General features: G+C 44.3%; 3 protein-coding genes across 4 annotated transcripts in view; 1 reads left to right on the top strand and 2 right to left on the bottom strand.

The window, feature by feature from the left end:
• COG8 (component of oligomeric golgi complex 8) overlaps positions 1-4,681 on the bottom strand; it is a 7,369-nt gene extending 2,688 nt beyond the window's left edge. The window contains exons 1-3 of the mRNA XM_007449930.1: positions 4,269-4,681; positions 2,803-3,010; positions 1,195-2,022 (exon numbers count right to left, since the gene is read on the bottom strand). Coding sequence (XP_007449992.1) covers positions 1,195-2,022; positions 2,803-3,010; positions 4,269-4,663 — 1,431 coding nt within the window. The 5' untranslated portion in view covers positions 4,664-4,681. The remainder of the gene's footprint in view (positions 1-1,194; positions 2,023-2,802; positions 3,011-4,268) is intronic.
• Positions 4,682-4,889: 208 nt separating this feature from the next.
• On the top strand, positions 4,890-7,954 carry NIP7 (nucleolar pre-rRNA processing protein NIP7). Of its 2 annotated transcripts, XM_007449928.1 has the most exons (5): positions 4,890-4,995; positions 5,116-5,202; positions 5,304-5,442; positions 6,230-6,370; positions 6,576-7,954. In XM_007449928.1, the coding sequence occupies exons 1-5, from the start codon at positions 4,940-4,942 to the stop codon at positions 6,693-6,695; spliced, it is 543 nt and encodes a 180-aa protein (XP_007449990.1). In that variant the 5' UTR covers positions 4,890-4,939; the 3' UTR covers positions 6,696-7,954. The 2 variants fall into 2 exon arrangements, with proteins under 2 accessions (XP_007449990.1, XP_007449991.1); XM_007449929.1 differs by lacking the exon at positions 6,230-6,370 and having other exon boundaries at positions 4,940-4,995; positions 6,576-6,695.
• Positions 7,955-8,175: 221 nt separating this feature from the next.
• Positions 8,176-13,520, bottom strand: TMED6 (transmembrane p24 trafficking protein 6). Its single transcript, XM_007449927.1, has 4 exons — positions 13,185-13,520; positions 11,787-11,913; positions 10,374-10,525; positions 8,176-8,567 (listed from the first exon to the last, which is right to left on the bottom strand). Exons 1-4 carry the CDS (start codon positions 13,518-13,520, stop codon positions 8,334-8,336), a joined length of 849 nt encoding a protein of 282 aa, XP_007449989.1. The 3' UTR covers positions 8,176-8,333.
• Positions 13,521-15,012: the final 1,492 nt, after the last annotated feature.

The raw sequence follows: 15,012 nt of genomic DNA, 5'->3' as shown, positions 1-15,012 counted from the left end.
TTTTTTTTTTTTTTTTTTTGGCGGTACGCGGGCCTCTCACTGTTGTGGCCTCTCCTGTTGTGGAGCACAGGCTCCAGACGCGCAAGCTCAGCAGCCATGGCTCACGGGCCCAGCCGCTCTGCGGCATGTGGGATCTTCCCGGACCGGGGCACAAACCCGTGGTCCCCTGCGTTGGCAGGCGGACTCTCAACCACCGCGCCACCAGGGAAGCCCTCCTTGCTCTTTCTTACAGGAGGACATCAACAGAAAGATTTTATACAACCACATCACAACTGCCACCTGGCTGACAGCAACTGTAAGATGTCGTCAATTATAAGAAACACCCAATATCTAAAGATTTAATGTGTAAAAAATGTGCACCACACTCGGATATTAGCAATATTGGTAGTATTACTTGTATTAGGCAGAATTCTAATATGGCTCTTGTAATCCCCGCCCCCTGGTATCCACTCCTTTGTGTAATCTCCTCCCCTTGAGTGCAGGCAGAATCTGTGACTTGTTTCTAACCCACAGAATATGGCAAAGGTGAAGGATTTGGCTGTTTTAATTAACATCCCTAACTGGCTGATTGAATTAATGAAAAGGGAGGTTATCCTGGGTGGGCCTACCCTAATTAGATGAGCCTCTTAAAAGAGGGTTGAGGACTCCCCTAAAGGAGACTTAGCAAGGAGAGATGCTCTCCCATTGGCTCTGAAGAATCAAAAAGCCACACTGAACTGCCTGTGGAGTGGGCTGGTCTCTAGGAGTTGAGGGCCTCAGTCCTAAAACTGTAAGGAACAGAAATCTGCCACTGTGAGTGAGCTTGAAAGGAGGGGACCCTGAGCTCCAGATGAGTCCACAGCCTGGCCAACACCTTGATTACAACCTTGTGAGCAGAGGACCAACCCATTTAGGCTGTGCCTGGACTCCTGACCGACAGAAACTGAGACATGATAAATGTGTGTTGTTTTAAGCTGCTATGTTTGTGTGAGTTTGTTATGCAGCAATAGAAAATCAGTATATTACTGAACCATTACTACAGGTGAGACACTTCATGAAAGGGCACTAACCAGAGCTTTTCAACCAGAAAAACCTCTAAAATCACACTAAACTGAAGTCAGCAGGCACCACTGTCACACAGACTGGTTTATTACAAAAGTCTGGCCACCTGTTACTAAAGGAGGCCCCAGAAGAGAGCCAAGAGTATGTGCTCACCTTGGCAAGGGCATCTTCCAGGGCCGCAGTCACATCCTGTGCCAGGGCCATGGGGCAGCAGAGGCGCAGATCATTGAAGGCGACCAGAATATTGTTGAGGAAGCAGGCAAGGGGTGGGAAGTCTAAGAGCACCATGGGCGGCTGCAGGGTCCCCGGCTGAGTGACTGGAACGGCAGCAGGCAGGTTACTGCTGCTCAGGATGGCTGGAGCCGAGATGAGGGTGTAGGAGTTCATTTCATCCTGGAACTTCTCGACCGTTTCCTGAATTGCTTTCTGGAAAGTGCTGATAGCCACTCGCTGGAAAACAGGAGCTAACTGACCCCGGAAATCAGCCCCTACCCGGCTAAAAGACAGTCCAAAGTACATGCACTGGCCCAGCAGAGAGTCCAGACGGCTGCCTATCCCTCGGTTAAGGTCGGTCTCCAGCACCTGCAGGAATTGTGAGACTTTCTGCAGCACCCAGCCATGGAAGATGGCACTCTCATTCACGGTGTGCTCGCCTATGGCAGGGGGCAGCAACGGGTCCTCGTCTGAGAAGATGGCACGGTACTGGGTGATAATATCGAACAGATGGACACGGCAGGCCTCGATGGTTTTCGTGATGTGGAAATAGGGATCATCACTGGGGATGGCAGTCAGGATAGAACGGAGCCAAGCATCTCGGGCCTGAAGAAACTTGACCCTCAACTCAGCCTCGGTGAAGACATCCATTTGCCGTAAGAAGCCAATGACACGGAGGCAGGCAGGGAGCTGGATGTTCGTCCTCAGTTGTTGGATCAGCTGGCTCAGCATCAGCTGCATGGACTGGCGCACTTCATTCACAATGCCCTGACGACACAGGGGGTGAGTCACCACGCTGGGAAAGACACTCCCTGGAACCCATTCCACTAACCCTGAATACTGCAGACCAACATTCCCACTGCTGTCCTGACATACGAAGTAGATTTCCTAAAACTGATACATACAGGTTCACCAGCAAAGGTTTGGTTCACTGCGGCCTACGGGCCCTGCCTGGTTCTCCTGCCCTCACCTGCTTCCGAATGCTCTCCCCTTGCTCACTGCAATCCAGCCAGAATGGCTATCTTTATACTTCAAACACTCCAACTTCTTCCCTCCTTAGCCTGCTATACTTGTTCGTACCACTTTCTGGTTGGCTCTCCCCCCACATCTTCATGTGGCTGGCTCCTTGTCATCTGGGTCTCAGCTTAAATGTTATCTCACTAGAAGAGCCTTTCCTGACCACTCTACCTAGAGTAACCCACCTTAGCCTCCTGCCCCATTCCCTGGTTTATTTTGTTAAGATACTTAACACTAGCTGAAAGGATATTATTTATTTATTTGCCAACTAGCAGCTTATGAGAGCCAAGGCCTTGTCTTTGTTCACATTGTACCCCCAGCACCTAGATCAATGCCTGGCACATGATTAATATTTATCAGCTGACTGAATAATGAATGTATGTTTTATGATCAAGCCTGCCTGCCTTGCAGAAACTGATATGAAAAATGCAAGGAGTTCCCCTAAGGTTTCTGCCTAAAGGGTCAGTGACGACCACAGAATTACTGATAACAAGAACATCAGCTTGAGTCCTCTCTGGGCAAGTTGGCTACCTGGATGACAGGGATGGAGGAGTATTTCCTTTCCAGTCGGCGTACGTAGGCTGCAAGCTCCAGGGCCTCTTCATAATAGCTGTTCCGGACACAGGTGTCCATGAGCTGAGGGATCTCCAGGATTTCCAGGATTTCCGTGTGCCGGTTTAGAGTCAGGGTGTTCATTCGGCGATTGGAGCTGATCTCCTCAGCCTCTTTCACAAAATTCCTAGTAACAATCAGGAGTACATTGTTGGTTCACTGCTCTGCATCCAAGCCTTAGCTACAAAGACCAAGCACTTACTATTAACTGAGCACTGGGCTGATTTATCTGATTTAATCTTCACACCAACCCCATTAGATAAGTACTTTTACCCTTTAAATTTTAATCCCAGAGATTTTAAGCAACTTGTCCAAGATCACACAACTAATAAGTGATAACAAGATTTGAACCCAGATCTGCCACTTAACAAGCTGTAGCAAGGTACTTAGGCTCTCTGAACTGTTTCTTCATTGGTAAAATAGTAACAGGACCCACCTCATAAGGATGTGAGGATTAAATGAGATGATGTGTATAAAGCATTTAACATAGGACCTGATATGGAGTAAATGTTCCTTTAATAACAGCTATTCTTATTATTTTCATAATGCCCTAACTAGCCTAGAACTACAGCCTTACCCCCAAGTTCCCTCAGCCTCTTAATCTTCTCCTATGCTATGGTCCAACCTCAGTTCCTGCTACAGTCTCCATTTCTTCTCGGTAACTGCAGACACCTGCTTTGTGAAGCCCTCCATCTATTCTAGGGGATTGGAAGAGTATGAAAGCTATTCTCAAATATGCAAAGACTCAAAAGAAAACTTAAACTTTTATCACGAAAGACTGGAAGGCAGAATTAGGGATAATGGATTGAGGGTCGAGGGAGGGAGAATATGGGTCAAAAAGGAAGATTTTTTTTTTTTTGGATGATGATTTTTACTGTCCCCAAATGGGAGGATTTTCTTGTCAGCCTCCTATCAATGAACGGTTTAGAGCAGATGACCTCTGGTCCAAGCTGTTGTGTGTACATGTGTGTTGTTTGTGTGTTGTGTGTATAGGTTTACATAAATATGCACATATATTAAGCTGACAATTGTAGAGTGTTAATTATGTCAGACCCAATGATAAGTGCTTTGCATGGATTCTCTTTATTTAGTGCTCACAACAGCCCTATGAGGGAGGGACGTGCTGCTGGGTTCCAATTCTGACTTCGAAACTTACTAGCTGTGCCCTGGGACGGTCACTAACCTCTGTCTTAACTTCCTCATACACAAAATGCAAATAACAATATCTACCTCGAAGGCTGCTGTGCAGTTTAAATGGATTAATGAAATGCTCAGAGGAGAACCTGGCATATGGTAAGCGCTATCTAAGTGTTAGCTATTTCTATCGTCGTAAATGATAGCGATTACAGGTATTAAAAGCCCCTTTAGCACTGGACCCGCCGCACCTGCAGCTCTGCTGGAAGCTGGGCAAGCGGTCGAGCAGGCGGCCAAGCGACTCCTCCACGTCGCCAAAGAGGCGGTGGATGCGCTCGGTGCACTCGGCGCCGCGGATGAAGGTCTTGTAGTTGGCGAAGGCCAAGTCGCGCGTCTGCTGCAGCAGCTGCGCTCGCTCCTCGGCCAGGCGGTCGGGCTCGCGCCGCAGCCGTTCCAGCCCCGAGCCGCTCAACTCCCTGAGGTAGCGGCCCACGTCGGGCCGCTCCCGCCACTGGGCCTCCGGGAAGCGGTCCCGGAACAGCGACGCCAGAAGCCCTTCATCCTCCACCTCTCCGAGAGTAGCCGCGGTGGCCATCGCTGTGGCCGAGGCCGTAGTCGAAAGTGGGAGAGTCGCCGTCGCCGCCATCTTCTCAGCAGCAGCGTCACTTCCCCTCCCGCTCAGCGAGGGCGCTGACTCCGTAGAACCGAAAGCAGCCGGAGCGTACTTCCGGTCTCTATGGTTTCTCATCAGGCCCGCTTTCTTTCCCCGATAGTCGTCCAGGTTACGGGGCGCTAGCGTGGGGAAACGACTGGAAAGCAGCTAGAGAGGCAGGCTTTGAGGTTGCCAAGGAGCGGCTGGCGGCTGATCTTCCGTTTCCGGTAGCTGAGGCACGAGGATCCGGCGTTCCAACCCAGCGGGAAAATGCGGCCTCTGACTGAAGAGGAGACGCGAGTAATGTTTGAGAAGATAGCAAAATAGTAAGAGTGCGCGGGGCAGAAGAGGGAGTGTGTGGGTGGCGCGGAGGGGCGTGGGTGGAGCGGGGGGCGCGGTGCCGGGATGAGTCCGGGCGCGGCCTCCAGTCCTCCTTTTGCTCTCAGCATCGGGGAGAATCTGCAGCTGCTGGTCGACAGGCCCGACGGCACCTACTGTTTCAGGCTGCACAACGACCGGGTGTACTACGTGAGGTGAGGCGGCGCGGGGCCGGGTAGGCAGCATGGAGCCGGGTGGGGTCCTGGGTCCCTCCAGCCTCCCTCATCTGACACTGCCTTTTTCTTTATCCCTTCAGTGAGAAGATTTTGAAGTTGGCCGCCAACATCTCCGGTGACAAGCTGGTGTCGCTGGGGACGTGCTTCGGAAAATTCACGAAGACCCACAAGTTTCGGTTGCACATCACGGCTCTGGATTACCTAGCACCGTATGCCAAGGTTTGTGGAGTGTTGTCAGTCTGCCACTAGGGATGGAGGAAGACTAGGCTGAGGGCCACATCAGAAGGCAGAACTGGGCACCTTTTCTGCTGCGGAGTCGCTGACGGTGCTTAGGGTCAGTGCCAGCACCTGGAGATGTGTGTACATCTTGCTGCCTGGGCGTGGTCGGGGCTCAGGTGTAGGAGCCCTGTGTGGCCGCGTAGTGGTAGTTATCTCCAGTAGAAACTGAAAAGCCTATGCAGACCCAGCTCAAGACCGAAAAGCAAATAGGTGGCTGTGAAGAGGAGCGTAGTGGGGTACAGAAAAAGAGCTGTTAAACTACCCATGGGAGAAGTTGATTGTAGAGTCGAGGTAAGAACCTCCTGGCAGGTCTCTTCACGGGGGGAACATATTAAGGGAAGCATGACTCTTTCTCTCTTTTCTTTAAAATTCATGTTACAAGACAGACGAACCTCACAGGTGACATATATAGCATGGGGCATATGGTCAGTAATATCTTAATAATCTTGTATGGAGACAGATGACACGACACAGATACAATAACTTTGTATTATTGTGATCCTTTTATAATGTATAGAAATATCAGATCACTATGTTTTGCACCTTCAACTAACATAGTATTGTAGATTACTGTACTTCAACTGGAAAGAAATAAAAGAACCAAAAAAACTTAGTTCATAGGGATAAAAAGAAAGAAATTAACCATAGATCTAGCAGTTAGCCTATCTGCAGGGGTCTAACTATTTAGCATTTTTATGTCTCTTGGATTTAATTCTCTTTTTTACAGTATAAAGTGTGGATAAAACCTGGAGCAGAGCAATCTTTCCTGTATGGGAACCATGTGCTGAAATCTGGACTTGGTCGAATCACTGAAAATACTTCTCAGTACCAGGGAGTTGTGGTGTACTCCATGGCAGACATCCCTTTGGTGAGTAGAGATGGTTGCTGTTAAAAAATCAAGTATCTTTTTATTCAAGATAGATGTATTTTCAGTCTGCGCTTGAGAGACTAAATTCTCAACACCTTTTGAATTCTTCAAAGAACTGTATCTTTTCGTCTTTGTTGTTTCCAGACCTCAATACGTACTTATTGAATGACTTGAGTGAATCAGTGTCTCTTCTTTTGAATCCCAGGGTTTTGGGGTGGCAGCAAAGTCTACACAAGACTGCAGGAAAGTAGACCCCATGGCGATTGTGGTATTTCATCAAGCAGACATTGGGGAATATGTGCGGCATGAAGAGACATTGACTTAAAACGAAATCATCGCGAGGACTTGTGGCTGTGTGGAAGGGCCTAGCTTTGTTTCCTGTGTCTGTGTAGGCTCCACCATCATGTTGAATTTTGTCAACACTGTGACCTCTTCAGGGACTTCTTAGTTTAATATTCTATTATGGACAAATGCAGGCTGGATTCTTATTATGCAGAAATGGCTCAAAAACGGGGTTTTGGATCTTTGTGATTATGACTAACTAGAATGCTGTGTTTTATATTTGAATCAGAGGGCTTCTTGTTTTGAGTAACAGGTTCTAAATTGTTGGAACTGAGGACAAGAATAGCGTATTATTGTTATCTGTGATAACACTGTTTTTCAAACACATGATAAGAACATAATGAATTTTCTTATTTATTAATACTATGAAAGATAGATATTGCCATCAGAATAGTAGGTTGTGTGTGGAATTTTACAAATGAAATTTGGATAAAACAGTAAGAGCAGTTTATTCTGCCGATTTTCTTTACGGTAGGTGCTGTGTAGTGTGGAAGAAAAACTTGGATTCAAACACCGGTTCTCACATCTACCAGCTGTGTGGCCTTAGATGAGTCATTAAACTTTAATAAGCTTCATTTCCTTCTGTTTCAAAAAGCAGCCTAGCCGTCTTCCTAAGAATAGTTTTTAGAAGTGGAAATCGTGATCATGAAGCATCTAGCACAGTGCCTGGCAAATGAGAGTGTTGAATAAATGGTAAGAGTTATTTCTGTACTGTTTATACTGAGTATTTCTGTTAGTAAGAGTAGGATCTTATGAACATAATTTGATTGTATTATCTTGGCTTTTACAAGCAGTTTTCTCACTCTTTTTCTTGAATGGTATGATCCCAGGCTGAATGTTATTTTTGTCACCTTGATTTCTAAAACAATTTCTCTTATAAATCTTTTGGGTTTTTTTTTAATTAAAAAAATATTTTTATTGTATAGTTGACGTACAGTATTGGGTTAGTTTCAGGTGTACAGCAAAGTGATTCATTTATACATATATTCTTACAAATCTTTAATTACATGACTGGACTGGACAAAAAGCACTACTCAGAGACCCTGAAATAATAATTTAGCTCCTCCATCCTTCTCCCATGCCTTCCAAAATTATTTTTAGAATTATTAAAATATTTTTTAGTGAAAAACATATCACAGACAAAAAAATTTTTAAGTACCTGTATTGTAAAGCGATTTCTTTAGTGCATATACTGCTTAATTTAAATTCCAAAGGTGACATCTCTAAAAATAAATCATTTTTCAATTACAAAAAAGCACTCTACCAACTTCTGTTTTTGTATGCAACATATAAAACCCAGTTTTATATGTTTTTGTCCCATATTTTTCAACTTTTCTCCCTTCCAAGGTTCTCTGTTAATTTCTAAATAGACATAGTGAAGGTTAAGGGGCTGCAGTACGATGGACAGTATTTTAATGGTAGCATTTAGTGTGTACTTTAGAAATAGTCAACGTCAAAACTTTACACACTTTTATTTATTGCTATTTTGCCTGTGTAGATGAGAGCAATAGGCTACAACTTTCTACCAAGAAAAATTGATTTTTTTCCCAATAACTTTACAAAGATTTGAGAGAGCTTGTGCCCCAGAAGAAAAGAGCCAGGGCACTGTAGTTGTTCGAGCTTAGCATCTTGGCTTCTTTGTGTCTGTAGTCGTTGGGATGTTGAAGAGACGCTTCAAGAAATACAGCTGCAGGATCCCAGAAAGAATAATAACAAGGCTCTGGGCTGTCGACCACCAATTCACATAGTTATAGTTTGACTGGAGTAGGAAAAAGTCAGCCATTTTTCTCATGCGAGCGAAGTTGTAGTATCGCCACATGTGAAAGATATTGTTCTGCAGCTTTCGTGTACTCTTCTGCAGGACAGAAAATGAAATACAGAAAGGATTCCTCCGTAACCTCATCTAGCCTTCCCTGGGTACCCACCAGCACTAACCTGGTTTATCTGGAAGTTGAGCAACTTATGATTTTATAATATGTACTAAATTGGCTGTTGGAGTTGTTGATAAATGCTAGTTTTGTTGTCTATGAAAAAATGGCCTGGACTTCAGTTTTAAAAAAATAATTTTTATAATGAAAAACTTCAGTGCTAAAACTAGAAAGTTCCTCCAGAGTATCTCTAGATTTAGACATGTACTCAGCACATCATTGCTGTTCTGGGTGATGTCTTCTGTTCTTTGTATATGGTAAAAGATAAAGGCCTGCAGATTTTTATGGAAGGGCCAGACAGTAAATATTCTAGGCTTTGCAGGCCATACAGTCTCTTGCAACTACTAAGCTCTGCCACTGTAGCACAAAAGCAGCCATAGACAATATGTCCAGTTAGCTGTCCCTCATTATCAGTGGGGAGATGGGTTCCAGGACCTGCAGAGGATGCTAAAGTCCCATAGTCGGCCCTCCGCATCTGCAGGTTCTGCATCTGCAGATACAGAGGGCCAACTGTAATTGTCAAATGAGCATGGCTGTGTTCTAGTCAAACTTCACTTACAAAAACAGGCAGTGAGCTTTTGTGTGTCAAGCAGACTATCAAGAAAGTCAAGAGAGATCCCAGAGAACGGGAGAAAATGTTTGCAAATCATATATCTGTTAAGAGACTTGTATCCAGAATATATAAAGAACTCTTAGAACTCAATCATAAAAAGACAAATAACCAGATTTTAAAATGAGCAAAGGATTTGAATAGATATTTCTCCAAAAAAGCATGCAAAGACGCTCAGTGTCAGGGAGACACAACTCAAAAACCACAAGATACCACTTATACCCACTAGGATTGCTATAGCAAAAAAGACTATAATATGTTGGCAGGGATATGGAGAAATTGCAACACTCATACACTGCTGGTGGGAGTGTAAAATGGTTTAGCCACTGTGGAATATAGCAGTTCCTCAGTGAAGGTAAAAAGTTACCATATGTGCCAGCAGAGTATACTGCTTATATGTGTACAGAGATGAAAGCATGTTCACACAAAAGTTTGTAGGCAAATGCTCACAGCAGCATTGTTCATGATAGCCAGAAAGTGGAAATAACCCAGATGTCTACCGGCTGATAAGTAGATAAACAAAATGTGTTTTAAATATACAATAGAATACTATTCATCCAGAAAAAGGAATGAAGTACTAATACATGGTACAATGTGGATGAACCTTGAAAACATGCTAAATAAAAGAAGCCAAAGACAAAAGGCCACATTGTATGATTCCACTTATATGAAGTGTACAGAACAGGCAAATCTATATAAACAAAGTAGATTAGTGAGGGATTACCCAGGGCTGAGGGGCATGGGGAACACAGTGAATAATAGGTCTGCGGTTTCTTTTTGGGGTGATGAAACTATTCTGGAATTAGATGCTGGTAATGGTTGCAGGACCTTGTAAACCACTAAACTGTACACTTAAAGTGGTGAATTGTATCTAAGTTAAAAAACAAACAGGCAGTGGGCCAGATTTGGCCTGTGAACCATTGTTTGCCAATTCCTGGTATAAAACAAGTGAGGAATTTCAAGAGCTCCAAGTCACAAAATTAATTAAAGGCTTCAAATCCCTTTGCCTGTTTGTTTTCTACCCAAATGAGCCCTCACTGATGATAATACTCCCATAATTCTAATCTTTCCTCCAAATTTAAAGTCAGTTTCCATGGATGTTTCTCTCACACAAAACAATTACCTCAATTGCATCCAAAGTATCATTCAGTTGTTTTCTTTCATTCTTCTCTTTGTGGTCCATCTCAGGCCCCTCATAGAAGACTCCAAAATTGAGGTATACTTGCACAGAACCAAAGCGATTTTGCTGATTTTTTAGACAAAGCTGATAAAAACCTGTAGGAATCCCTAGATCATTACCAAGTCTTGGTCTCTCACCCTCCCACCCTCTAGATTTCCCTGGAGATAACTGTTCTCCAGTGTTAAATGTGCTACTATAGCACCTTCTTTTTACTTAGGAAGTACAAAATCCAGTTTTTGATGTGGAAGATACTGATCTTACGTGAAACTTATTTTACTAATTATAATATTGTTTTGCCAAATATTAGTAGCTTTAGCTCTATGTTGGATAGAAAATGTTTTCTTCCTCTTTTTCAACGTATAATTCTCACATCTCTTAAGGAATTTCTGATCAAGAGCATATTAAGAGCATAGTGTTTGCTTCTTGCATACCATGAGAGTTGGGATATCATTTGAATTTGAAAGTAGGGAAAAAATGTATGCTTTGTGAATGAAAGAAGCTATCCTACTGGAGTAACTTCCTGCAAGGTGGTCTGTATGGGGGCTGATGGTTGGGGTATGTACTGGTGCTTGTTCTCAACTGGGGTCACCTCTCCGCGTGTGGTGATGGGGGAGGAGTGAGGAGGAGCAGGGTTGGAAAGGTGTGGCAGTGTATTTGATTGTCCCAATGACTGGAAGGCACTACGTAGGGGCCAAAGATGCTGCATAATAATGCTGAATATCCTGTGGCACGCAGTGATTCTCTTATGTCCCTGTTGAGAAATAGTCTTTTTTTGTGCACCTGGCTGGTAGAGAGGACAGTTCAAACTGACTGGTGCCGTCCAGGGTGAGGACAGGCTCGATCTGGCTGTAGGAATTTTCTGGTGACTGGAGAAGTGCTTTGTTGTAGAATGTGGATATTTTTCATGGCCATGCATTTCCTTGTGTTCTGCTTTTTGGTAACTGGCTCAAGTGTTTTGATGACTGAAAAGAAATACTATCCCATAATAAATTTATTAATTGGAATTCTGTATCATAAATGGGTCTGCCTGTTTTGATCACTTTCCAATAATTTGGTTCGTTGGAGATGATAAGATAAAATCGAGCTTCTGGACCCTGGAGTTATAATAATTAGTCACCTGGAGACTGCTTCCAAACTGCCAGTGGACCGCTGATGTCCTTGGCCATTGGCAGTCTCCAGGAAATCTGGTTTTTGGTGTTGAAGGCTAAATCTTTTCTTACTATTTCACCATCCGTATGTGAAAAAGCCAGAGCTTTTACATCTCAGATACTTAATTAATTTCAATATTTCCTCATTATTTTCCCAATTTCAAAGAAACGTATGATTATTATAATAGCCGTGATGACAAAAACAGACCTGTCTCTTGGGTGGAGAAGTTAATCTGGCCCCGAACATTCTTAATGGTGTCTATAAGGAAACCCTGTGGGGTATGTGCAGTGGCAGCAACATGCCGGTCATGTGACATTCCCAGTGTCCGCTGAACCTGCCGAGACACATTAAACAGGGAGAAAAGCTCCTGCTGCATCATCAGGAAGCTAGCTGAATGGTAAGATTGACATCCAGTGACCATCAGCACACTGGTTCTCAATCAGGGATGGTACTGCCCAACCCCCACTTTGAATTTGGGCTGAGACGGTGCCCTGGTGTTGCAAGTAGGGGAAGGGGGGCGGGGACAGCAATGCTGAACAGCCTGCCGTGTTAGAAATAGTAAGCAGGACAAAGAAATGACCCAAATGCCAATAGCACCCCTGGTAAGAAAACATGTCTCAGACCATGGAGCTGACATGTTGGTGTATATGAATCTGGCTGTAGAGTTCTCAGCTGAACTCACTTGGTTTTGACCTCCTCAGTGGTATACCAGATTTGGGCTTATTTAATGCTTTACAGTAAATAAATAAGGCATTCAATAGGTACTTGCCTCCAAGCTGCGTCTTGATAAGCCCAGGCTACAGTGACCTGACTAGTAGCTACTATTCTATTATAAATTCAGAGATAAGAAAAATCTCTGATAGGTTAATTTAAAATAAGTTGTAAGTTACACTGGCGTAGAATAAGATCAACATAGTCTTTTACTCTGTAAACAAAATTTAGAAAGTTAATAGGTTTCTAAGATAAAGAACAAAGGAAATGAACAGCTTCTAAGTTTACTGTTGAGCAGACCATCCTTGGGCACAGCATGGATTAAAGTACTTGGCCTGTGAACAGGCAACTTGAAAACATTTACCTTCCTAATAGCAACAGGTTTGTCTGACTGCATAGAGAAGCCTTGAGTTACTGATTCTCCAATTTGCTGGAATTACCCCTAAAGGCAAGAGAGTAAATGTTGCTCCCCCAACCTCATAAACTGAAGCATCTTTGAAATCTCTGGGTTTGTCTCCAAAGTTCATGTGACTTTTCATTCAACTTGGTACCATATCCCTATTATTTTAATATTTAAAAAATGGATTCTTTCGCCTCTCATCTCTAAACTCGAGGAAGTGTGATGATTACCTCTCCAGGAAGAGGCACCCGGTTTGTCCCATGACTTTGAGCACACTTCCACAGCCCTCAATTTGAGAAGCCAAACCATATGTTTTAGTGATTATTCATCCATCAGTTAAATGGAGTTTCCATTTAACTGCAGGTTTGTTTCATTAACAGGTAGGGAGTCACAGCATAATAAAGACAACTAGAACCTTGTGTTCATTTAAAACCTGACCCCCTTTACAAAAGGAAATGAACAAACAAGAAAAACAAGTCTCCAGTATGACCCACCTCATAACTGAAATAGAAGTATCCAGTCTGGTGGGCAAATTGCCAAAAGCATTCTGTGCCTCCTGGAGAGATCACGATGGCAAAGTCGTATCGATCCGCACCACGGAAGAGGGGCTGGTCCCCAGAGCCACTAAGAGGTTCTGTCTTCTGGCTCCTTGCAGAGCTCACTAGGTTCAGAACCACCAGTCCAGCACCAAAGAGCAAGGGGAACATGCTGCTCTCTGGAGACTGCTCTAACTGCTTGCAGCAGCCCAGTGGAACCAAGCAGTTTAGACAACTGCTGGGATAATCATTAACTCTGCAAGTCACACATAGGCCAGTCTCAGGGCCACACATAGATATTCCAGAATAGAACTGGCATGGTACCCCACGTTTGGCTCACAGGAAAGAATTTTGCTTTTACCTCAAAAACTCAGTGGCTTACCAGACCTACTTCACGGGTGCTAGGTAGAAGCTATTACTTCAGCAGAGAGATTTCCACCCCTCCTCTGGGCTGTCATTTTTCAGTTCTTGCCTCTTGGGGGTAAACATTAGGCAAATTTATTTACAACCACCTGAATGTACGGACTCATTTCTCGGTACACAGTGGCTGGGGAGATTTTTCTCATTCGTATCATATTGCTAGATGATACGTGTCCCTCCTATAAGACGTGAGGGGCAACACCTGTTTCAACAGACCTCTTTCTGCCCAGTGCTACAGTTTAGGAGAGCAAAGCACAGCATGGAAGTGTGTGTAAAAATTTAAATGGATGAAGAGTGAGCAAGAGACAGTGGTCAAACAACTCCACTGATAATCCTCCTCATTCTGCTACCTTCCACCTGACTGATACAGTCATCTAAAGCTATCCAAAATCCACTTAAAGACTACTATAGGGACTTCCCTGGTGGCGCCGTGGTTAAGAATCTGTCTGCCAATGCAGGGGACACAGGTTCGATCCCTGGTCCGGGAAGATCCCACGTGCCGCGGAACTAGTGTGCCCGTGTGCCACAACTACTGAGCCTGCACTCTAGAGCCTGTGAGCCACAACTACTGAGCCCTCGTGCCACAACTACTGAAGCCCGCATGCCTAGAGCCTGTGCTCTGCAACGAGAAGCCACAGCAATGAGAAGCCCGCTCACCACAATGAAGGTAGCCCCGCTTGCCGCAACTAGAGAAAGTCCGCATGCAGCAACAAAGACCCAGTGCAGCCCCCCAAAATAAAATAAACAAACAAATAAATAAAAAGACTTGTTGAAACCCTTGATCTTTCTTTTATCTGTGGCTTCTTCAGCACCCAAAGGGGGAAAAAGGCTGACTTCATGGCGGAGACATTTACGTGCATCTTATTTTATTCTCACAACAGCCTACATGGGAAGTACTATTACTTACTACATTAGAGATGAGGAAATGGACATCCAGAGATTCCAGTGGCTAACTCACCATCTCCAAGCACAGCTGGCACAAGCTGGGGCCCTGAGTGGGCCTCAGACTCTTACCCATCAGGACAGTGTGTCTGTTAAGTCTCTGAGTTCTGACAATGTCTAAATGTTTTTATCTTAGCCATAATCTTAAAAAACAAAACAGCATGAGTACCTTCTAACCAAGTATTGCTTCAGAAGGCATCACAGTGACTCCAAGTGGTAATACTTTAACTGTCACAAGCTATGTGTTATGTTATGAAGAACACACTTCATAATTGTGTTCAGTTCCAGCAAAGGCCAGATGACATCACAGCAGTCTGGAGGCACAGTGGCTCTGCAGCAGTCCCACTAAGGTGAAGGTGGGAGAGACTGGGATCATTTCTGAGTACATAGTGGCACAGGCATCCCCACCAGAGTCCCACCACTG

Source organism: Lipotes vexillifer, unplaced genomic scaffold (assembly GCF_000442215.2).
Source record: "Lipotes vexillifer unplaced genomic scaffold, Lipotes_vexillifer_v1.1 scaffold1235, whole genome shotgun sequence".
Classification (NCBI taxonomy): Eukaryota; Metazoa; Chordata; class Mammalia; order Artiodactyla; family Lipotidae; genus Lipotes; species Lipotes vexillifer.
Note: the sequence above shows the minus strand (reverse complement) of the source record. Positions and strands in the feature narration are given on the sequence as shown.

Bases quoted from the DNA above. Each gene is read 5' to 3' on its own strand.
- NIP7 (XM_007449928.1), top strand. From the start codon at position 4,940: ATGCGGCCTCTGACTGAAGAGGAGACGCGAGTAATGTTTGAGAAGATA. The intron at 4,996-5,115 runs GTAAGAGTGCGC...TTTTGCTCTCAG, and splicing joins TTTGAGAAGATAGCAAAATA to CATCGGGGAGAATCTGCAGC. The intron at 6,371-6,575 runs GTGAGTAGAGAT...TTTGAATCCCAG, and splicing joins CCATGGCAGACATCCCTTTG to GGTTTTGGGGTGGCAGCAAA.
- TMED6 (XM_007449927.1), bottom strand. From the start codon at position 13,520: ATGTGTGGCCCTGAGACTGGCCTATGTGTGACTTGCAGAGTTAATGAT. The intron at 10,526-11,786 runs GTCTGTTTTTGT...GGATTCCTACAG, and splicing joins CTTCTCCACCCAAGAGACAG to GTTTTTATCAGCTTTGTCTA. The intron at 8,568-10,373 runs GTAATTGTTTTG...TCTGTCCTGCAG, and splicing joins ATACTTTGGATGCAATTGAG to AAGAGTACACGAAAGCTGCA.